Genomic DNA, 25,212 nt, shown 5'->3' on the forward strand with positions numbered 1-25,212 from the left:
ACACAAATGTCATATAATGAATAAAAAAAAAAAAAGATCTAAGCTGAAAGAGTCCAAAATCCACTATAAATTCAGTTCCCTTTAGTTTTCAAAGCCAAAAATAAAACAATACAGGCCTAAAAAAAAATTCTGCCGTAACCGAACTTGTAACCAATAAATTACATTTTCTCGGATCCATTCATACACGCTCTCTGACGGAGTATAATGCAGATTTAACAATGGTTACCTGCTTATTGTGGGAGAGAACAGTAGGTTTAACTTTCACTCACTGGTTGTGTGAAACTGCTTTCATATTTGTTAGCAGGCGTTCATGTGGGGAAAAAGGCTGAAACGTCAGCTCAGTTTGAAAAATTTCGTTCTCTGAAAATACTGACGGCAATCTAGTGAAACTTTACTCTGGTCACTGAAAACTGAGCTCTGAAGTTTTATTCTGCTACTGAATAAAAACATTTTCCATCGACAAGTTAAAATTTCAGGTCAATTATCTCGAAATATAGATATTTGAATCAAAATCTTTCCTGGGAATTATTGTTCAAATGTATTTTTTCTGTGGCAGAAATGAGCTTCCGTACAAAACAGTCTCTGTTTGGCTTTCCTGAAGGAATAAACACAAGATTAAAATGTATTTCACAACCAAAATGGCATTTTTAATTAAAACCCTCCAAACTTGCAGAGTAGTGGGAATATTTTACAAAACCAAATTTTCTGACTACATAACATGGACTTGTTTACACATTTAACAAGTGAAAGGCTGCTGGTGGTTTGATTCCAGCTGAAGACACAACCCCAAGGGGATTTGTATCAGGAGGGGCATCTGGTGCAAAACCGTCAATTTAAACTTTGCCTGCTCCCGAGGAAGCGGCAAAAAGGTTGCTTTTATATGAAAACCCCCTTTATTAAACTTTAGCAACACACAAGAGAAGGAAAAAAAATATAATTTTTGAAGTTATTAAACCCTCATTGATTACTTGTACATAGCCCAAGCTTCAAATAAGTACAGTGTATCGATACTGTGAGCACCCACCACTGTGTACATGACAAATGTATAACAGATCCACTTCAGGGGGAGAAAAATAAACATGATTTTGCAGTGGTATCTGTTAGACTCAAAGAAACAAGAAGGTAAAGCCAGTTCCAGGTAAGCATGAAGATTATTAATAAAGCAATTTATTTGCCAAATAAGAATGCCTTTACAGTATATACAGTACATATGACAGCCTGAATACCACCAGGAAAATGCTGGGCAAAACAAAAGTTGACTCCCAGACTGCATGGAAAGAGAACAATCATAACTATTTTTTTGGCGTTTTGGTTCGTTTTGAAACACGCAGTGATATATAACGAGGGATTCCTGACCCCCCTGGGCAATTAAATATACACGATGCATTACCTATATAAAACAACAATAATCTGTACACAGTTGTATGGAAAATACGATTGCACAACCCAACAAGTCCCACAGTATGTCTATATCTGAATCCAAGCAAGGCCTTGCTGCTTAATCGTCGATTAAAGAACATAAAGAACTCTTTTGGCAACTCCACCACCACTCGACAGACGCTTCCATTCTCGCCGCTGAGGAGGAAGAGCTCTCCCGTGTCGATTTCCCTTGTTTACCAACACATGAAAATGATTATTACGCCCCGCAGATTATGAGCACTGAAGATCGGAAGACGCTAACGGTATTTACATTGATGGATGAACACGTGGAGGTGCATGGCTTTCTTTACAGTGTGCGCATTAATGGTGAGGTGGTCGACGTGAAGAAGAAGACCTCAGTTCTGTCGAGGGGACCTCTGAAACCAAAACCATACTCGGGGGGTCCCCTCTCTCCTCTCCTCCAGCACCGTATGTCCCACATTGAGCTCGGCTTTACCTTCCTCCTCCTCCTCCGCTGCCTCGGATCTCACTCCTGTTCCTCCTCGTCCTCCTCCTGGAGCTCCTCGATGGCATCCATCTGATTCCTGGAGCACACCTCGCTCATGGGGGCCGAGTTCTCGCCCTCCACCACCAGCTCGTTGGACATCTCGTTTTTCTGTGGACAAAGCAGACGGGGGAAATGGAAACAAAATCGTTGCTGTGCTGAATCAAATGAGTAAAAATGAAGCCACTGTGAGTCCAGAGGTTACAAAATCCATCCAGCAGCACCTCTAAAGTCTCTAATTAACACCTTACATCTCTGTTTAATCTGGATAAAAACCGTGTAAAAAAGCAGTTTGCAGGTTTGTGCCTGATTATTTCTTGGCTGAGCACAATGATTTCACCATGAAGCTGCCTGGCTCAAACACCAGGAGGGCACAGCGTTTTAGCCAAGAAACACCACGGCCTTCTGGCTATGATCTCAGCCTGTTATGTTATCCAATTAGGTGTTTTTGTGCGGATTAATGAGCTGTAAGGTGTTAATCAGAGAGCTTTAGCCTTACTTGTAGGCAGATTTAGTTTCCTTTAAACAGGGAAAGACCAACTTTCCTTCATGTCTTCATGCAAAGCCAGGCTGACTACTGATTCATATTGAGTAGAAAAATATGATGCACCATTCATGAAAGACATACATAAATATTCCTTTAAAATAAAAAGCAAAGTTTGTTTATTTGCCTAAAATGGATTAAAATGGAAGAGACGCCATGTTTTCAGATACTTTTTTTTTTTTTTTTTTAAAGACAAACAGAAAATTAAAGGTGACACTTTATGATGATGTCAACTTCATATTTTTTTTGTTTTTTTATTCTAGAATTCTGCTAGAGGAGCTTTGCATAACTTACAGCTCAAAATAATCCTTCATAATAATCATGCTGTTAGTTCGACCTGTCTGTCGTTTTAGCTCCTCCTCCTTTGTGCAAGCTTTCTACTGATTGGCTGCTCCTTGTAAACAAACATTAAACAGTGGCTGTTCTGTACACACAAAGTTCTGTACCTGAGGTGACTGTATTAGACCTCGGTCACAAAGGCCTACAAACCGTGACCCTCGGTGATCTTCGTTGCTATGGAAAAAAATTCCCTGACAGGTCACAAATCACAAAGAGTGCTTCTGCACTAAAAACCTCCTTGGACTGCTTTGGTAGTGAAACCATTCACCTTCAAATTAAAAGCTGAGCTTGACCTGCACGCAGTAAACTTTTATTTTGAAAGCAAACTTTGTTTCCAATTTGTATTGGACTTCACAGTTTCAATTTAATTTGTTGCTTTAAATTAAGAAAATGTAATTTATATTATAAGGTAATGCAATTTTCAAAATTAGAGATAAAATCCAAACAATCCGATGATCCCTTATGACCAATCACTCATCCTGTTAATACTCTGGTTTAACAGGAGGGCAGTGCGTTTGCAGACGTGTTGCTATCTTCCCAACAAACCACGGGCCACTCTGGTGTTTTAGTGACCAAAGCAATGACAAGGAGGATATATATATATTTTTTTTGTGCAGCGCCGTCTTTGCCAGAAGCCACTTGCCAACTGGTCTGGGAATTCAACCTGTGGTTGCTAACTAATCTCTAGGAGTGCAAGACTGAAGCCTGAGGGATGGCCACTGTCACTGACCTCACAGAGATCAGTCTGAAGCCTGAGCTTGTGGTTCACCAACATGTTATTTCAAGCTTTGGCCAAGTTTCACGTGAGCATCCACCACTAATCCAACAGTAATGAGAGAAAGCTAGGAGAAGCATAGCAGGTCCACTTTAAGCCCATGCACAGGGATAAATAAAAATGCCCAAGCCTTCTCCTCGCATGTGTGCTTTGATGGAAGGATAATGACTAAACAGGAAAATTATAATTAGTGAGGCACACGCCGTCTGTTCACAGACCCATAAAGAGCAAAAAAGAAAGAAAGAAATGCAAAAAGAGGTGTGTACTCATGTTTAGAATGACCTCAGTCCAGGTGTTCTCACCTGTTGTCGATAAACATAGCAGGCTGCTATAGCAACCATTGTGGACTCCCCTATGAAACCAGCGAGGAGGGATCCGACCCCGAGTGTGGCCCCGTGAACCCTGAAACACACACAAAAAAGGAGCAGATCAAGTTTTGAACACCGTGAATTAAACATGGACCGGTGCGGACGTGAATTTGCCCGTCAGGAGTAAAAAGTGAGAAACCGCAGCTACGTATTGCATAACTGTAATCCTGACTCACAGCGCTGACCTCTGTGAACCTCTCAGTGCTCTCTGAAGTGGCAGCTTACCCCATATAAGGCAGCACAACTAGACTGGTGATGAGGACAATGATGCGCAGAACCGAGCTGGGGGCCAGCACAAAGGTCTTTTTCAGGGTCATGAGCCATCCAGTCAAATGAGCCCGAACAGTCACTGCAAACACACAGAAAACAGAAACACTGCCTCGCTTGTCCGAACGAAACACCAGTACAAACCACAGCTGGAAGCAAAAATGAAGCTGAAAGAGAAAAAAGGTACGTCTTACCTGGCAGGGGAAAAAAGGAGAAAATCCTGAGTGGGACCACGCACAGCTTAGCGAAACTATCCTCCACTCCAATTACATCAACCAGGATCTTCTCTGACACATGAGGACTCCAAAACACCACAAAGCAAAGCTGTGCAGGAAACGAACAAAGACTAAATTAATTTATCCCCCGCTATGCCTCATTAGATTTCATTAGTTCATTATCTCGAGGGGCTTCGGACCGGACGCGGGCCCCTTTGAAGCTCCCACAAAACAAGCGAGCGAGCGAACGCATGATGGACGGCGTTATTGTTCCTAGAAGGCGTTTCCGAAGCACGTGCAACATTACTGTAGCCATCTCAAAGCAATTACCCTGCGAGCGGAGCATTAATAGTGTTAAACAGGACAGCAAACTGATCTGAACATGAATAATACATCGCTTTGTTTCGAATTGTAAAAACAGTTTCTCTGCACGCCGCACTTGGACTTAGATCAGAGGGGCTCTTCTATAAAGAGAGATTAATGAGTGAGGGAGGTATGTTGAGCCTAAAGCTAGAGTATTCAGCGTCACAACACAAGCGCTCTCTTTAATGTGGCAGGTCATCACAGCTAATGCTGAACACATACCGTGGTCTGGGAACAGGTCGCGTGTGTTCAGGGATTCTTTCAGCTTAAAGCATGCCTTAAAGGTCATGCAGATTGCAACGTGCAACCGGTTGAGCTGAATCCAAGTCACACCAGAAGGATGCTGCACAGTGCAGCGAAATGCACTGCACAGTCAAATGAATTCACATGCAGAAAATAAAGATTTTTATGCTCAGTTCCTCCCCTTTTATGTGAGCGTGCTCAGAGCCCGAAACAGGAAGACTGGGTTAACAGAGAAAGCTGATAACAGGCTATCACGCCCGTAGTTATCGCTGACTGGGTTTTTTTATGTTTTGTCTAAAAAGTCTGACCTTGTCAAATTTGCTTCATAGCTCATCCCTCTGGAGTTCCCGGAGATGCATTCATGTTTTGACTAACCAACAGCCACTCTCCATTTGTTACCAAATACAAGTACTTGCCGTCCTCCAGCTGTTTTTCAGGATTCCTGAAATGTCTCAACTTGGAACAAAACACTGATTATCTGATCATTTGACAACCAGCATGTAAATAAAATGCACTCGATCACCTGGTGTCACATTTAATCATCCTCACTTGCTGAGTCTACTCTCAGCCTTATGCAAAGCACCCAGACCTTCCAGGAGTCCTCGCTCACCTCTACTTGCTTTCCTGCAACTTTGTGTAACTACTTCCTGTCACATGCTGTCACCCTAGCCCTCTCTGAAACCTGAATAAGTAGAGAACAGACTATTAATTCTGCTGGGCATTCCAGCTTCCTCATACACAAATTTGGCCTTGCTGGGTGAGGCGGTGATCCACACTTTGAAACAGTTGACAAATAGAAAGCAGAATGATATAATCACACACAAGAAATATCTCCAGTAGGGCTCAATCCCCACAGAGTTCACCCACAGGTGAAAACTGTAATCTAATTCAGGGTCATGAGAAGTCCTGATATGAGGTGCCCTCTGAACAGGCTGCCAGATTGTCACAGACCTAACACACCATCTTATCACTCTAAACTAGTCTCAACAGATAAATGTAAAATGCAACACCAGCTGAAAAACCCCCCCCACCTGTTACTGCTCTAGTTTTCATCGCTCTGTAAACCTGCCTCTAGCTCAGCACCCATCGACCCAGATTCTCTCGTTCAGGTCTCTCTTATGCCATCTAATCTGAAAACGAATGATGACTAATCCCACCGTCACAGAGATGCAGCGAACTCTGGGTTTAAACTCCAGTCCTGTGTGGTGCACTCTGTGGTGGAACCAGAAGTTTACATATTACATTATTAATACTACATAGCCAGGATGTTAAACATGCAGTGCAGCGGATGGCTGTGAAAACTGAAGAAGGAGGGAGGATGACTCTTTTTTTTCCCCTTCTAACTTAGTGAATAAAAAAGGTACTCATTGTTACTTCTTCTTACCAAAACTAGTGTTTACTCTTTTTAGGCACTGAAAATTACACCTCCAGATTCAGAAGAATTACACAGTAAATGTTGTGAAATTACACCCTAAATTGCCGACTGGATTATAAAGTCCTAACGTTTTACACGCGAAAGGCGCTCCGTCTGGAGGCTTTTAAATTAAAGTTATAAGGCAACAATTTTATAATTTAGTTCGGTTCTGTGGTCGATGATAATTGCTCTCAATCGGCAGCATTTGACTCAGCTCATTTATGGCAAGGCACGAGTAAAAAGTCACTTTTCTGTTCACTGGCATGTTGAATGGAGCCTTTCAGAGTCAGTCATGATATTTGTCCCTACACACCTTCACAAAAATTAAAAACTGTCAAAAGTGCAAGATTGAATAGATTTTCTTGCCCAGTAAAAACACTTCAAATAGTAAAAAAACAACAACACCTGATGTTCCAGCAGTTGTGATCGCTCAAACCTGCCACTAGCTCAGCACCCACCTACCCAGATTCTCCCACTCAGGTCTTTCTCGTGCAGGGCTAATCTGAAAATGAATGACGACTAATCCCACCATCACTGCAACCAGACCACTTTATTTAAATCACTGTTTATCTATGCATCACTTTAAGCCTGTGGCTCACCATCATGGTGCTTTTCTTTGATTAATGGCTGTTTGGGTTGGAGACATAGTAAGACACAATGCTCTGCAGTATTTTCAACATCGCAGGAAGTTTCAGATTTCTGATCCTCTGAACCAAAGTTTGGGTGAGGATTACTTCTTTTGATGATTTCACCTGGCGTCGCCTCACCAGTTATCATTACTTTAGCAATTTTGAGGCGAGCAATTTATCTGGCCCGAGCGAAGCCGCCAATCTCCCCTGACTCAACCGTGGTTACTCTAAACAAGGTGAGACACCCCAGCGAGGTCTGTTTGCATAAGATGAAATTATCCGTTACGTAAGGTTAGTCACTCCCCTCCTCAGATACGCCTCGTCTACCTCCTCCAGTTGTTTTCACTCTGCTGCGTTTCCTGCATGCGTAATTAATACAAGTCAGAGCATGAGGGCTTGTTTTCGACACAGCACCTATCTGCCTGTGGTGCTTTGCCGAGCACACACCCTCACATAGATGTTTACAGCTCTGGGATTCCACATCTGGTGTGCCATTCTTCTCCTCCTCTTTCTCCTCCTTAAAAAAAACCCAACCTTTGCCACAAACTTCCTGTTTTTCTTATTCAAGCTGTTAGGACAGCTAACTGAAGAAAAAGCTCATTCTCACTCGTCGCATTAATACCAAACAGAAGGCGAATATGATCAGGAAGAGCGTTTTTGCCGATTTAAAGGCATAACTGTCCAAACATTTAGCAGAGAAACAAAAACAGTGCGCAGCAGCGTGCATAATGACGCAGGAGCACTCATTATTTAGCAGAAAAGCATACCTGCAAGGGGCTTTTGAAATGTGTTAAATGACATGTTTTATGTGAATGCCCATTTTGTGATGCTCTTAAAACTTGGGTGGGACTGGGACAAAAAAATAAATAAATATAGGCCCTTCGCCTGCTCACAAATTCCACCCTAATGTGTCTCCCTGCAACCTGAAACCAAGACGGCACAGCGAAGGAAGAGTACATATGAGTCATTAAAAAGTCGATCACTTAGAACCTTAGTACAGAGCAAACAGGGTTAGAGACATGCAAAAGCCATGTTGAACATGTTTGTGCAGAACACTGAACCGGTTTTGTTGGTCATGTTGGTCTGACTGACAGCATCTTTAACCCGTGATGAGGCAAGATTAAAAGTAGGCAAACAAGGCAGGCGGCTGCCAAAAAAAATGGGGGAAAAAAACCAAAAAAAACCCGCAAAAGTTAGTGATGTTTGCACTCTCACATTCAAGATTAGTCTTTGAAAGACAAACATCAGGAAATGCTGCCAAACAGATTTGCATGTTTTCCATGTGTGAAACAGGAATACCTGGCTTGGGCTAGGAGCTTTTTTTTGTCAGATGTCAGATCAGCAAACAGCACCTCACACACTAGAACTCAATACAAGCTATCAGTTAGAAATGTGAGGCAACACGTTTAAGTAATAGTGGGGCTAAATTACAGCAACGCCTGCAGAGCAACTAGGTGCTTTTTTCGTTTCTGAGCTAAAAACAACAAAAAAGGATGTGTTAAATTGCTTCAACATAATCCGGTATGGTGTGCAAAAAGCAAAAGTCACCTTTCTTTTCTTTATATTTTGAGAGGAAAATGAGAAATAGCTGCAGCCATTAATTGAAACATGTGCAAACACACGTGGAAATACAGTATATAAGATTCTAATGAACTCTCTTTAGCATACCTTGGTCTTTTCTGAGACCATTTCTGACGAGGCTTTAGTAACCATAGATAGATCGACCGGAGGGTCAGATGTAGATCTTGTGTCAGGTCTTTACTAGACTTTTTTCCCCACATTAGACGACACTTCCTTTGTCCTTCATGTGTCCAATTTTCTCATATTTTGGCACAACACACCAACACATGCAGAGCTTTCAACTTATAGCTGTTTGTGAACCTTCTTGTTGGTGGAAAAAAAAAATAATTCTGTCTTACTGTGTCATCTTTGCCATTTTTCATATATTTAAGTTAAAGCACCGGAATAAATGATGTTTCGTGAAAAGCTGCTAGTAACAAAATCTAGCATTGGTTGTTTGCCAAGCGGTCTGTTATGTCTAGACACAACAAGTTTGTTGAGTTCGGTGCCTTTTCCTGCTTGACTGATTTATAGCTAAGTGTCAAGTGGCTTAACATTCCTGTGAAAATGGTCAGGTACAAGGACTGGACTGAAAATTATTTAAAAAAATAAAAATAAAAAAAATTGCAGCCAATGTCCAAAAAAACAAACAAAAAACCTTCTGGCAAAATTACAAGTCAAAATTACAATGAAGTGAGGGGTGGCTCAAGACTCTGCACTGTGCCCCCCGCATAAAAAAAAAAAGAAAGAAAGCGCGAGATCTTACCGTGAGTGACAGCGCCAGACAGCAGAATGTAAACTTCTTAATATGCGACTTGGTGACAAGGCTGCCAGCGTTCAGCTTGTTGCTGGGATTATTCTACAAGTGAGAGAAGCTCATTAGTGTTCTAGACAAAAAGCAGACTTATTTCTACTGTAAACACTAGCAGGGACAGTCTGAGAATACCTTGTCAAAGGCTGGGTATACTGCTCTCAGTTCAGTCAGCCAACCGTAGGGCATGTGGCCTACCGGGTATGTGGCTGTGAGCACAGCAACGGCCTGGAATGACAAAGACACGACAGCTAGAAGTCATCAGCACATCGGCGCTAGTGCTGAAAATACCACCCGCGCCACACACGCGGCTAAATTAATGATAGAGGCCTAACAATAGCCGACGCGAGAGGAGCACATGCGTCTCTCACTTTCCCAGCAGCGTTCGGGTTTTGAAAAAGTTTGCGACCGGCCTTGAGCTTGTTATTGTGTCCCGAACAACAATGGGCAGCGAACAGTACAGCCATGGAGGAATGTTTTCACTCAGTGTTATGAAGCCCTGAGTTTCACATGTACATGGTGAATCACCCAAACCACTGGCAGCCAGTGTTGTCAATGATTTCCAGTTCATTCTGGTAAACAGCTTTGTATTGTCTCTAGTAGTTGGGGATCTCTGTAAGCCAGAAAGCTCCAGAGGGAGTTTGTTAGCTTTACATCTGCAGTAACTTGAGGGGGGGGGGGGGGATTAGACTGCGAAAGTCTCTCTTTACGATCCTGTGAAAGCATCGCAACAATTAGCATAGAATGAAGCAGTTTGCAGCAAGTTCGTAATTAAAAGAAATACAATAAACACGAGTGACACGCTCACCTCTGTGGCATCACTGGTGCCCTTGAGGTCACGAGACACAAAGAGGTTGACGATGGGTCGACTGATGCGCTGAGTGGCCAGGATGAGGGCGAGAGGCCACCAGAAACTCAGCATCTTTTTGATGGTGGCGTCGCCCTGCAGGGACAGAGAGAGGAGACGTGCTTGAGACTAGTTTTATTATTACGAAACATGCAAAAAAAAAAAAAAGTCAGCACATACCCCCACGTCAAGCCCGCTGGAGTCCGGGATGTTGTCGTGGATGTTGCAGTAGTAACCCAGCCCGACGATGCTGAAACGAACCAAAGCACCCATATACAGCGAAAGTATCGGGATGAGTAAGGGCTCCACACATTCCAGGTTACTGTGCAGGAGAATGGCCACGAAGACGATCTGCGTGAGAGGAGAGCGATCACGTAACACGCTCACGGGTGAATTAAAGTTTGATTGAAAGCGAACGCGGGTGTGTCTCGTCACCTGAGCCACCACGTCAGAGATGGATGCAGAGCCGACGATAACGCTGTACTTGTGCTTCAGAAGGATCCCTGCGTGAATCCATGCCTTCAAACAATAAAGAGAGGTCAGCTCGAGACACAAAGCGGCATTTTGCCCATTTTTCTGATCGCAGCCGGGCCGTATATTGGTGTGTTGCAGAAAACAAAACAGAGTTGATTAAAACCCGCCTGGTACGTTTAAACCAATGCTTACCATTGCATCCAACAAAGGGAACGCAGCCAGGTACAAGAAGGCCTTCCTTGTCTTGTGCCCCACAGATTCATCCACATGGTGGAGCTTATTAATAATGTAGTATCCTAAATCTGTGTATGCTGCAGGAGAAAAGAGGAAGGGGGCCACAGGTGGGTGAGAAGAGGTTAATGAGACGATTTCTTCCCACTCTCGATTGTTTTGTGAAAGCTGCAGTAATGAACTCTTTAGGTCTGGCGCGTACAGACACACAAACACCAAAACGTTGCATTTTTAGGATGCGGTTTAAACACAGCGTGTCATCAGGCGTTCACAAACAACCCTTAAACACACCTATCAAGATATGCAGGATGAATGCGATGGCCCCGGCCGCCACCATGCAGAACACAGCCTTCCTCCGGTCCCGCTTGCTGTTGACAAACACCAAGCCCACATTCTTGAAGTCGCTCATTGGGCCGGTGAAGAACTTCATCAGGGAGTAGGCCAGACCGTAGCTGGCCAGCATTTCCACTGCATCCTCTTTGACTGTGGCTATGCCCCTGTTGAGGGCCTGGAAAAGATATGGCATGGAGGGAGGGAGGGGAGAGGAAGAGGTGAGACAGCACGTGAGGCATGACCAGCCCGCATGAGCGTGACTTGGTCTAACTTTATCTCTAGCCAGACAGCACCACAGCCCTTAACCGTCCTTCAATAAAAAATAAATTATTTTTAAAAAAAAAAGTAAAACACACAACAAAACAAAGGAATATGTGCCTGTCCTTTACAAGCGATCACACACAGTCACCCTGAGAAAACACAACTACAGCTGCTTTCTCTTTTTGCAGGACTCTGTGCTATTTACAGAGCCATTACATAAGCTTAATCCTGACATCTCCAAGCCTCTATGTGCGTGTGTGTGTGTTTTTAATTCTCACACTATCTGCACAGGCTCTCTGGGGTAAAAAGCAGCCATGAGATCACTCATTTGGCTAAGAAAGGACAGGAAATGTCCAGACAGGAAATATGACAATTAAAGGAAAATGTTGGGTGCGTTTTAATCCGTTCTCTATCATCTGCAAGTGGATCAGATTGACTGATAAATGACAGGAAAGAGGCGTGCTGTTAATAACACTGACAGCTCAGTGCGTTTCACGGCAGCAATGGCGACATTGTTTGTTTTTTTCCAGAATAAAAAAAAGGAAGAAGAAAAAAAAACATCAGGCCCTTCGTGTGGGTGAGAGATCCGCCTCTTTTGCTAAATAATGTACATAAACCTAATGGATGTCTCGACAGTCACATACACGACACCACTCACGGCTAAGCTAGCCGCAGTTGAAGCCCCAAACCAGGGGGACTAAACGAGACTCGAAATGACTGGTGTCAGCTCGGGGAAGCGGTCGGTGTTTTCTGGGGCCATTTAAAAAACGCTAAATAAATAAAAGATGCTAGTTGACAGACCGAAGCACTCTCCCCCTCACAGCGGCGGAGTAATAAAACGGCCGTTAGCCGCCGCTAGCAAAGCCAAAGCTGCGGTGCCGTGAGTCTTCCTACCCCCCTCCCCTCCCGTAACCTGAAAACAAGCCAGCCGGAGCCGTTACCTGTTCTCCGAGGTCGATGGCAACATTGGTGATAGCCAAAGGCACCAAAAAGCGGATGAGAGGCCAGTAAGGGCTGAGAGATGGAAACTCCACCATAGTACAAGCCGGGATGACAGAGCGAGGGGCATCTGCCTCGGTCTTGATTGATGAGGAGGAAAAAGCAGAAGATTAGCGGCGAGGAGAGGCAGTCGGAGCACCTGTGTTTCTGCCGTCGGAGGGGGGGTTAAGTGGGGCAGCGGCGGCGGGAGGAGCCGGGGCGCTCCGGTAGCGGCTGCGCTTCACGAGGTTGTGGTGCTGCTGAGAGGATCCGAAGGTCAATGGAAATCTCACACCGGCGCATCTTCCTCGCAAATCGTCATCATCAAGGGGGTGGAGAGGAGAGGGGAGACGCGAGGTGACATCAAACAAAAAAAGGAGGGGACTGGGACGAACCGAGGTGGAGATTCGGATTATTTTTTTTGTTAAAAAAGAAGGACACGCGATAATCCGGAGCAGCTCGGCTGGATTATCAGTTTCCAACAGCGTCGTGTTTGATTTCACTGCGCCTGTGCTGGGGCAGTCCGGCTGCTTTTCGACCCTCCCAGAGGCTGGAACCCACTGCTGCCCGCACGTGGGCCTGGCATCCCGGCCGTGACGTCACCGCCAAGTATAAATCTGGCTTTTTATGACAGCGGAGCACGCGACACACAGGAGAGCTGGCAGCAGGGGGGTGGTTCGGTAGAGATGAATAATCAGTTCACAACCGTAAAAGAAAGTAAATCTAACTGGACTCTGGAGGGCAATCACATAGTAAAGCAATCATATACACCTACGCATGTCAGGTGTATCTCCACGAGGAGAGTTTGGTCTCATAAATCCTTCTATGTTGCACATTAAACCTGCTTTGAAGACACTTAGGTTTACGCAGCATAAACGGGTAAACGTACAAAGACATACACTGCCACCTGCTGGACAAAGACATTTTAATGTGCAACTGGATGACCAGGGGTGTACCAACAGCATTCTCATGGGGTGCCACTGGCTCACTGTGTAATATATGGGATGATAATATTAATCGAATATGGTGTTTGCAAACGTAGTCAACATTTCATTCGATTTAATGCACTATCCAGTAGCTAATTAGCAATTTGTTAGTTGTATGATCTGTTGTAGTGTCTAAATATGATTCAAAACAAATAATCACATATAAATTCAATATAATACACTCACTTTCAGAGTGGACCCTTTAGTTACTAAACGTGAGTCCAAGCTTGATCATGTTCAGCAGAATTTTACAGACAAGTTAATGAACAATTTGTGACAAAACTGATGAGAGGGGAAACATTCCTCTAAACCAGGGGTGTGAAACTTAAGGCTCAGGGACCAGAATAGACTCAGCTAATGGTCCAATCCAGCCCACTGGATCGCTCTGGAAAATGTGAAGAAGAACCCGTCTCGAATGCCAGTCGTACTATACCAAAGTCATTAACTGATTATTTCTTTATAACAACAAAAACTATATATATTCTCTGCTCAGTCTGAACAATGAACTTTCATGAATTTTATCTGTAGTTTTAAATAAAAAATAATCTCTCACTGCAGGATTAAAGCAATAAAAATATGAATGAATCAATATTTGTTATCCAGTAAAATACTGCATATGGTTCTGTGTAAGGAATACCTTTACACACACACTCTCGCTCTCTCTCTCTCTCTCTCTCTCTCTCTCTCTCTCTCTCTCTCTCTCAGATAAAACTGAGGTCATTGTATTCGGCCCTGAAAATCTTAGAAATATGGTATCTAACCAGATTCTTACTCTGGATGGCATTACCTTGGCCTCCAGTAACACTGTGAGGAACCTTGGAGTCATTTTTGACCAGCATATGTCCTTCAATGCAGCTATTAAAGAAATGTGTAGGACTGCTTTCTTCCATTTGTGCAACATCTCTAAAATTAGAAATATCCTGTATCAGAGTGATGCTGAAAAACTAGTTCATGCATTTATTACTTCCAGGCTGGATTATTGCAATTCATTATTATCAGGATGTCCTAAAAACTCCCTGAAAAGTCTTCAGTTAATCCAAAATGCTGCAGCAAGAGTACTGACAGGGACAAGAAAGAGAGAGCAGATTTCTCCTGTTTTGGCTTCCCTTCATAGGCTTCCTGTTAAATCCAGAATTGAATTCAAAATCCTGCTCCTCACATACAAGGTCTTAAATAATCAGGCCCCATCTTATCGTGATGACCTTGTAGTACCATATCACCCTATTACAGCACTTTGCTCTCACACTGCAGGCCTACTTGTTGTTCCCAGAGTATTTAAAAGTAGAATGGGAGGGAGAGCCTTCAATTTTCAGTGGAACCATCTTCCAGTTTGGATTTGGGAGACAGACACTATCTGTACTTTTAAGATTAGGCTTAAAACTTTCCTTTTTGCTAAAGCATATAGTTAGGGCTGGATCAGGTGACCCTGAATCCTCCCTTAGTTATGCTGCAATAGACGTAGGCTGCCGGGGGATTCCCATGATGCATTGAGTTTTTCCTTTCCAGTCACCTTTCTCACTCACTAGACCTCTCTGCATTGAATCATATCTGTTATTAACCTCTGTCTCTCTTCCACAGCATGTCTTTATCCTGTCTTCCTTATGTCGCCCCAACCGGTCGCAGCAGATGGCCCCGCCCCTCCCTGAGCCTGGTTCTGCCGGAGGTTTCTTCCTGTTAAAAGGGAGTTTTTCCTTCCCACTGTCGCCAAAGTGCTTGCTCATAGGGGGTCATATGATTGTTGGGTTTTTCTCTGTATCTATTATTGTAGGGTGCACCTTACAATATAAAACGCCTTGAGGCGACTGTTGTTGTGATTTGGCGCCATATAAATAAAATTGAATTCTATCTCCTCGTTTGGTCAGGTTATTATCCCAGCAGGGGATCTAATCACCGACAGGGCTTGTTCTTCCCATTCAGTTGACTCTTCAGGAGGCTTTGGTGGTTCACACACATGTGATCTTTCTTTTTAAACCTAATCCAATAGTGAGAGGTGCTATGCTGTACGGTTTGATGACAGTGACAAAAACACAGGGCAGACAGTCTCTGCAATCCCTTTAAAAGTAAAGGCTCCTGATAAGGGGGAAACATTTCATTTTATCATATTAATATATTACTCCATATTAAGCTGTCAAATTTGGTTACTTTTTATTTAAACACAGTGTCTTAGTATTTATATTAACAGACTCAGCTTCACTATAATCAGTCCTTTAATTAACTGGGAAAACTTGTAACACAAAGAAAAAAAAAATCTATTTTTGCCACTTTAGTCCAGGACATATACAGTTAAAAGGAACAGGCCTGTGCGATGTGGTGCTTTTTTTTTTCAGCATGGAAACAGAACCAAACCTTGAGGTCACCTTACTGGCTTTGGTTTAAGGTTTTCAATTATAGTTAATTAGACTTGCTCTCATTGTCTTTTTAAATTCCTCAGTTTTCTTGCTTACTTTGTTTAACCTGTAATGTCAAGACTCGTGACTGCAGCCCTGCCTGAGTAATCCTCAGTCAAAGAACACAAAAGTTGTTTGTGCCTTTGATTGGTGCCTGAGGGAGGCTCTGCGGTGGTTCTAAGAGTTGACACAGCCATTTACCAGCCTACATGCCATTCCCATGCAGCTGTAACTAGAGTCAGATGTTTGCTCATATCTGCAAGTGCACTTTGTATTTGGATTGTCATTACGTCCAGTTGTGTCCACGTGATTCTTCATGATGATAAAACAAATCTGTGGGTTTTTATTTGATGAAACAGTAAAGAAATGTATTCCCAACTTTGTACTCTGACTCATTAAGTGGGTGGGGTAACAAAGGACAGAGTGGTCACCAGGTAAGTCTGAGAATGTGTTTGAGTGTTACTTTGTGAATGCTGCAACCAGGCCTGGACTGAGACAAAAAAATTGGCCCTGGCATTTTTGGTCCAGGTGGCCCACCATGATCAGTCAAAAAGAAAAAAAATTAACTACGTAGCAACAACACCTTTTTGTGACTGCCAGGGATATGAGCTGTTCCTGGTACTACTATTAACAGTGCAGCTGCTAAGATGATGATTCATTTGACACATTTTGCTCAATCTATTTCTAGTTTCTTCTTCTATTTCTCCGTCAGCTCCACATTTTCACTTGTGTTTGTCCATCTTTATCAGCCACTTCTCCCACACTAAACTCTGTTCAACAAGGTGCATGACCGCACAGGGATAGTGGGGGAGGGGCTGGTCAAGTTAAGAGATTTGACTGGGCAACCATACTCTGATTAGTAACTCTATAGTACTGTGGTAAACTCTAGGTGCACCGATTTATTGAACTGTGCAAACACACATGGAAATACAGTATGTAAGGTAAGGAAAACAACGTTTTTACCATTTTAAGGTGTGTGAAAGTCAATATTTTGCTTGTCCACCTTTATTCTTCAACACAGCCTGAACTCTCTTAGTCAAGCTTTCTTGTCATTTCTTTAAGTAGGCTTCAGGAATAGTTCTCCAGGCTTCTTGAAGGGCATACAAAGCTCTTCTTTTTGGATGTTTGCTGCCTTTTATTTTGTTCTCTGTCAACATGATCCCACACTGCTTCAATAATGTTGAGGTCCGGGCTCTAGGGAGGTCAATCAGTGACTGATAGTGTCTCATTGTATGTTTTTCTATCTTGGTATGCGTTCACTGTATCAGCTGTTGTCAACCAGCTGTTTGCCAGATGGTTTTGCATGGTGGTTCAAAATCTGATGGTACTTTCTTGCTTTCATAATTCTTGGTGTTGGATCAGATCTCCAAACCATGACAGAGCCTCCACTGTGTTTTACAGATGGCCGTAGACACTCACCGTTTGACCTCTTTTACTTTAACTGAGTCATTGCTCTTCCATTGAGATTATTTGTGATGAGGCTTTGGTGAACAGTAGAATAATGAAATAAAGGGCCAGATAACAATTTCTAAAAGACATAACTTTCATATACTGACTTTCATTAGGCCTGCCACCTTTTCACTTGTCCTCCATTTGTTTAGTTTCCTCAAACTTTTTAAGGACTCACTGCACTACATGCTGATATATGCTAAGTTTTTACTTATACTGTATCTTTTTGGGAATCACCATGTTGGTGCAGAACGTGTCAAACTGTGTTTTCTTTTTCATTTTTCCATATATTCAACTAAAGAAAATGGAAGAAACTGTGTGTTTCGTGACAGGCTGTTAGTAACAAAGTGCCTAAAGAGACAATGCATACATACACAATAAATAGGTTCTTTCCTAAGTTGCCTGTTATGTGTTGACACAATACTGGTTCATCTCTTGAGTTAGGTGGTTCTTTTTATGCTTGAATGATTCAGAGGTCTGTGTGCAGTGGTTTTACAAACAAGAAAAACACTCCTGTGAAACTGGCCGAGTACAAGGGCTGAAAATGAGTGAAAAAGCAACCATTGTCCAAAGAAAACCTTTGAAGGATCTTCAGAAAGCTGGAGAACTAAAAGTCTGGCTCACTGAAAAATGAACTATAAATAAATAATGGGTGACTCGAGACTTTTGCACATTACTGTGTATGAAAATACTGGACCTGGTTTCATTTAGTTCAGGCTGTGGTTTGTTGCTGAACAATTTGGTGACTTTTGATGTGATCTCTGATATAGACATGAAGACAGTCCTTTGACATTTATGTACCTCCTGCGACATTACTTGGTAGCTCCTGTGTACATATAAGGGTGATAAAATGTATTTATATAGCACTTTTCAAAACAAACATTATAAAAAAGCTTTACACCCACACACAGTGCAACAAAGTACATAGTCATGTTTAAAAAAGGCAGGCATGGGAAGTGCAAAGGAAAATAAATAAATGTAAAATTATGGGTGCACTGTAAACATAATAGAACTATGCAAGAATGAAAAGAAATGCATTTTCCATACTTAACACTCATTGGTTTTTGAGATTTTGTGCAGTATGATGCTGCAGTTTAGAGACGCTCAGAGCACAAGTGACTAATACACTTTTATGGGCTCTTTTCACACATAAACCTTATATTTCTTTGCTATCAAACCAAATCAAAGTCACCTAAGATGAATTTTAATGTATATTTACAGGAACGAATTTAGTTGTGGTGCATTGAATCGATGTGTCTGGGTTTTAACCTCCTAATGAGCTTAGATCAGTTAGGAAGAGGAGTAAATGAATGGACGGATGGATGGTAAAGTTAAAGTTCGCCCTCTAGTGGCCACATTTGGAGCAGACGAACAGTTCTGAACACTGACCTGACTGAAATAGTTTAAGTCTTGGTCCTAAACTCAACTTATTTTATTGTTTTGCATATATTAGTTTAAGAACTTTTATTATTTATTATTATTATCTTTTATTTTAGTCTTTATAACTTATTTTGAATTCGCTAAACTCTCTATAATTGGGTTTAAACTACCTTACTGTACCTTGGTATTTGCTAGGAAAATATGAAATGGGTGCAGCGATTCGCTATGGCCACCTATATTATTCAACACGGCCTGAACTCGCTTAGATAAGCTTTCTTGTCTTGATTATACTTTTCTGCTTTCATATTTCCATCAATTTTGACAAATGTTTCATGTAAAATTGTCCCCTTGTCTGTGTTAATGCTGACCTGGCTGAATGGAAAGATCCATAGTATCGTATTTTGTCTCCATATAATCTTTTAATACAAGATATCCTTAACTACATGAGCTATCTTGTGCATGTGATGTTCTGATTGTGATTCTGTAACTGTGGCAGGTCTCTGTAAATGACTCTGTGCTTGTTACTCTTTATTAAAAGTTACACAGACTGGTGTTGCTCTCTTTTATTAAAACTTAAAGACACATGAGCACAAGCTGTTGTTGTTGTTTTTTTAAAATAGTTTTTCAGCTAATAGCTTTTTGGGAACCACCTTGCTGGTGAAGAAATTCTTTTAGTGCCTAAAGATTCAGTTTGAAACTTTGAAACAAGAAAAACATTCCTCAGAAAATGTCCGGTACAAGGACTGGACTGAAAATGAGTGAAAAAGAAGCCAATGTCCAAAGAAAAAGAAGGCCCAGAGAACTATTTCTCACAACAACCTTTAAAAAACAAACAAGAAAGTCCAGCTTCACAGCAGCAAAATATAAATGAGGTTTAGAGGGGTGGCTCAAGACTTTTACACAGTACTGTATACAGCATGAAAAATGTAGCTTCAAATCTACGATAAAGTCTAAGCGAGGCAATGGAAACCTGAGCTTCATCCAACTTCACCAAAATATCTAAATTTAGTATGGAAAAAAATCAGCTGCTGTTGAATGTACAGCGGTCATTAACGTCACTGCATGTTAGTCATGTACTGAAATACACAGAGGGGAACTACATGTTTGACAAAGATAACTGAGAAATGGCTAAACAGTGTCAAATAAAGGTTCATCACTCACCTCTCTCTTCCTCCTCCCCTGTGTTTACATGCTTTTAATCTTTCTTGCAATTCATCACATTCTGACTTTTGTGTGTGTGTGAAAACTAAACCAAACAAGCAAAATGTGATAGCTGGGATCTTTATCACACCTTTATTCACCAGCCACATGAACAACAACTTCACCTCCTTCCAGAGAAGAATTTAAAGCTCCATATGAGGAATTTTGTCAAGCTAGCAGACCCAGTTTTCACTAAAGGTTGCGCACTCATTGAAATGCAGAAATGACCCATTGTCATGTATGCTGCATCCACCTTGCCTAGAGGTAAAAAAGCCATAAAGTGCAAAGAGCAGGGAAGCTTGCATTATTCAGACCTTTATAGCTGTAGAAAATGTCATGCTTTTATAAAACCTATCACACAAGAAAGCTAAAGCTGCTGCAATGATTTGCAAGAATGTGACTGAGGTGCAACTTGCACAATCCGGTTTCGGGCGCCATCTGATTGCGCCAGTCTTGTTCGTCAGACAAGAGAGTGAGCGGTCATGAATGCTCACTAGTGTTTCACTCACTATAATTAAAGAACGCTGGCAGCAGTTTTGATTTTAGATCATTTAGCAGGAGTCTAAGGAGCTTGGAAAGAAAGCAACTGGACTTTTTTAAGTTTCGTGAAGTTGCCTCACCCCAAGAGGCTTCCTCAGTTCTAAAACCAAAAGGTTGAGAGTCGCAGATATTTAAACTCTGGTGGGAGCCAATAAGTTTCTAGTGAAACCACTGCGATGCCTCCGTTAGCATCAACGCTAATGGAGATTTGCCGCGTTAATGCGGTTATGGCGTTAACATCATTTTAATCGAGATTAACGCTGACAGCACTATTTTAATTAGATAACACCAAATCCCAACAACAGTCACCTCAAGGTGCTTTATTGTAAGGTAAAGGCTGTACAATAACACAGAGAAAACCCCAGCAATCACATGTCCCCCTACGAACAAGCACTTTGGCGACAGTGGGAAGGAAAAACTCCCTTTTAACAGGAAGAAACCTTCAGCAGAACCAGGATGTATAAAAATCCCTCAGATAAACACACTGCCATCCTACATGGTGGTATGATTTATCTATTATTTATTTGCTTCTCGATTACTTTGTATTCATCTGTTGTCTGGGTTTGTTTGAAAATGTCCATGTGAGGAATGATGGCTCACCTACCTGCACAACAAATCCACCTTCAGGTTACAAATAAAGTAACCTGAACCTGCACAGGAGTTTGGGTCGTCATTTTTTCCAGTGCAAAAGAAAGAAACAACGACTAAGCCACAAAAACACTGTGGTTTAGCTCTCGCAGGCTACGTCAATAACCATCCGCTGTCACTGTTAATAATTGATGACACAATTAGCTCTCTAGCTGTCTGACACATCTGCTGTCAACTCATTGTTGACTGCTTGGCTGGCAACCTGCTCTCGCCAGCTAAGCTGCACGGATATCGATTTCCCGCCTCGTTCCGAATCATCCTGCTGAATGGCATCCCGGCTGCACGAGAAGAGAAACACATGCTGGATTTATCAGCGCGTCTGCTGTTGGGTTTCTCCAGTTATTTGTGTCAGCCCGTCTCTTTTTAAATCTCTTAGTGCAGTTTTATGCGTCGCGCCGATCAGACTCCATCGGTGTTTCACATCTGTGGATTTTCCTTTGTGTAGAATACAGGATTTTTGGTTTCCTGCAAAGTGACGATGACTTTTCTGTATTATACTACGTCACACAACCCCAAGATCCGATATAAAAGAGAGAACAGAACTGCTGTTAGATCCACATTGTGGACATTTTAGACTCTGTCTTCACAGCCAATGTTAAACACACCAAGTGGAAGTGATGGATGGATGGATAATGAACAAATTGCATTCATTAACTTTACAACCATTTACTGTTCCAGCGTTTTGAACTGAGCTAGCTGTATTAAATTTTTTTTATTGATTTTCATCATGAATCATGTAACCAAAACTGTAAAATGTAGGCAAGTGAAGTGAAGTCCAGGTAAAGGTTTATACTAAAGGAAATGCTCCAAGTTTCCATCAAAGCTTAAACTCCACACAGATGTCAACATCCCCGCCTCTGCTGAACGCGCTGCATGTGAGAGTGAGCAGATCAGAAATGAGGTAAGCCCAGAAGAGCAGGATGTGGGTCACAAGAAGGAGACCAGTTCTCACGATTAATTCAACAGTTAGAGTAAATGAGGCGTCTGTGGCTAGCACCTGAGCCGCAGACACCTCCACTTATACTTGACTGTATATCTAATAGACCCAGGGCTCCCCAGCTTTATAAACACACTGAAATATTTGCTGGAAGACTCACGGACTCGTAAACATCGATGCCTGTTTTTTGTTGTTCGAGGCTTATGGCCGTGCGGTTGTTCTATCATTGACTTTCCGTGCGTTATTTTTGTGATCTTTTGCATGTAACCTCCCAAGGGACTGTAGGTGCAAATTAGCTTTACGCTAACTCTGATACAATGGATCAAATATAACCAGATGAATAAATAAATAACCCGGCCACTGGAAGAACTGAAGGAGCATATTTTTTTCACTCTGAGTACATAAAAGAGAAATCATATGAAAATATGAGAAATTTCTGGGAGGGCAGCATTGGACTGAATAAATTCATCAGGGAGGCTGGCTCTGTGACTGGCTGCACACCGGGCACTTTTGGAGATGAGGTTACTGAACAAACTGTCATCCATCATGGATAATCCTGACCACCCACTGTCCCACTTACTGGACAGGTCACCAGAAAGCACCTTGTCTAACAGATACGAGGACAGATAGAGGAAAGCTTTCATACTTCATGCAGTAACTCTATAATGCGACACAGAGTCATCTTGTATGTCAGCCCTACACTCTCACAACATGTGAACACACATTATGATTCCTTACTGCACTGTCCACTACACTTCACACTGTTTTATAGAGAGCCACTTAATGCCATCTAATGTTTGCTATTCTATTTTTTTGCTATATTTATTAAGCTATTAAGATTTTTAAGATCAGGTAACACCGTCTAAGGTCGTACCTTTAAAATGCGTGGGGATTGGGCTTGTGGACATCTCTTCCACGGTCTCCACACTGTAAAGACACCAGTGACTCTTGTAAAAAGCAGCTGAAGACATTTTTATAGACAAGCGTTTAATTAAATTGTTGTTTAAGTAGCATTTTGCTTTACACTGTTGTGATATCTTTTATTTGTTGTTTTATTGGGGAGAACTTTGTGATTTTTTTTCTAAAGGAGTACAACTTCTGTGCTGTTGCAGTGTATTTCCTGGCTTAAGGTGACCTCTATAAATTCTGCTTGATGTTTGCTCACAGATACTAGATACTAGTAAACACAATTCAGGATCTAAAGGCAGTGATTCCCCAGATATTAGCCATTATATTGCAGATATGATACCCCAAGAAACCCACGTTTATACAAAGACAGATGCACAAAAGAACCCATATTTATACCACATCTAAAGTGCTTACCTGAGAATTTAGGTTTGGATTTATGTAATATCTGTGAAGTGAGGTGACAAACTATTACAGCATAAATCAGGCAAGCATTCAGGCCCACATCCACACCTATGGCCAGTCACCATAATGTGCATGTGTTTGGTCTGTGTGAGCAAGCTGGAGACAAACGGTGCAGGCACAGGGATGATGATGAGCTGTTAGCACTTCATCTAAATTGTTATGGCTCCATTTCCTTAAGTTTAGTTTCTTTGTAACGTAGAAAAACTGAGACGCATTATTGTCCTTAAGCCACTTAAGGTTATAGTCACCAGTTTGACCAGTTTAGTCCACTTAAGCTCAAAATGGGCTGATGTTGTTTACATTACATCTATTTTGTTTTATGGTGACATTACAATAACTTATTAGTTTTTATACTAAAAATAAGCAGATTTCTTAGTATTAAAGTAATAGTATGAGATGTTAAGGCTAAAAAATACTCCAGATTCAGATTAACATAACCACCTCACTTTCAGAAAACTAGGCCTGGACCTGGCAGACCTGCCATCCTCAAATTCAGACTCTTTTTGGGGAAAAGCGATTTTTTTATATCAACCTTTTGCAGCTGGAGATGATGAAGAAGTAGTTTATTAGTTTTTATGTGTTTCTCTGTATACTTTGATTGAGTTTAAAAATGAGTTACTGCTAGCTTAATTCACATGGTGTCAATAAAACCCCCTGGTCATGTTACTGTTGGTAGGATTTTGATGCGATATCAATGAGAAAGCATTAAGCGGCATTGCTGTAAGCGTAGTATTTATTGGTATAATAAACAAGAACCGTCAGGCATTGTTTTTGTATTTAAGGTAGCAGAGTGGTAGTACGACCGTAAATGACTTGAAGTGTTGGAGTAAGCTATAGCTAAGAGCCTCACTGTAATTTCCCTTAGGCAGACAACCTTTTCGGTTATTTGAAACACGTAACGCTTGTGTTGCAGGTTCTTGCCAGTTGTGCTAGTTTGAAGGGATTCAGGTGTAGCTCAGAAGGTAGAGCAGGTCATCTACTAATGGGAAGGATATTAGTTGGTGGTTTTGTGTGAATGTTAGATATGCAGTAGTTAGGCATAGAAAAAAGTTGCATAGATGGAATTAAGGTAGAGCAGAAAAACGCTATTTAAGAATCGGTCTATTTACCATTTTAGTTATGTGTCTGATTTAAGCGTTTAATATTTAAACCTGATGTTCAGGTTTAGAAAAGGATATTAAAAAAAGAATGACATAAGGTGAATTTAAACATTTTAAGTTGAACATGACCTTCTGCATAATCTTCATTTGTGTTTAAGCTGAACTTAATCATGTCGTCTTAAAGCAATGGGACTACCTGCTTTGGCTTTTTATAAAAAACCATATAATTATAATTAATTGTATTTTACTTTTAAGATTTAAACAGCTGAGTTTGTGGGTTGCCATGACTTGGTTAAGTGAATGCAACATTTCATCTTTTAGAGTAGACAATGAAAAATTGTGCATATCTCTAAAAACTCGTGTCAGATGTTTGAGTCTGTTTATCAGTTTACCAAAGCCAAACTAGATTGGATTCTCTGCCCTCGCTATCTAGATCCTCTGCAGGTTATTCCATGTCAGTCAGAGTCCATGGAGGAAGTTTAACCAGAAAGAAAACACACACGCACACACACACACACACAATCAAAACCTCTCCTGAGCTTTCAGTTATCACAGGAAACCATTCCAGCCGCTCTCAAAGCTTCCCTCTGTGTCTCCATACAGGCGCTCTCAAACACGGTAACACAAGAAACATCCGG

At 41.7% G+C, this 25,212-nt stretch overlaps 1 protein-coding gene across 1 annotated transcript; it reads right to left on the minus strand.

Moving 5' to 3' along the window:
- Window positions 1-623: 623 nt before the first annotated feature.
- ankha (ANKH inorganic pyrophosphate transport regulator a) lies at window positions 624-13,101 on the minus strand. Its single transcript, XM_040043649.1, has 12 exons — window positions 12,540-13,101; window positions 11,296-11,512; window positions 10,966-11,084; window positions 10,735-10,818; window positions 10,480-10,650; window positions 10,261-10,395; window positions 9,588-9,680; window positions 9,408-9,500; window positions 4,412-4,541; window positions 4,176-4,299; window positions 3,885-3,984; window positions 624-2,035 (listed from the first exon to the last, which is right to left on the minus strand). Exons 1-12 carry the CDS (start codon window positions 12,633-12,635, stop codon window positions 1,907-1,909), a joined length of 1,491 nt encoding a protein of 496 aa, XP_039899583.1. The 5' UTR covers window positions 12,636-13,101; the 3' UTR covers window positions 624-1,906.
- Between the last annotated feature and the right edge of the window lie 12,111 nt (window positions 13,102-25,212).

Source organism: Simochromis diagramma, unplaced genomic scaffold (assembly GCF_900408965.1).
Source record: "Simochromis diagramma unplaced genomic scaffold, fSimDia1.1 OVJJ01000602.1, whole genome shotgun sequence".
Lineage (NCBI taxonomy): Eukaryota > Metazoa > Chordata > Actinopteri > Cichliformes > Cichlidae > Simochromis > Simochromis diagramma.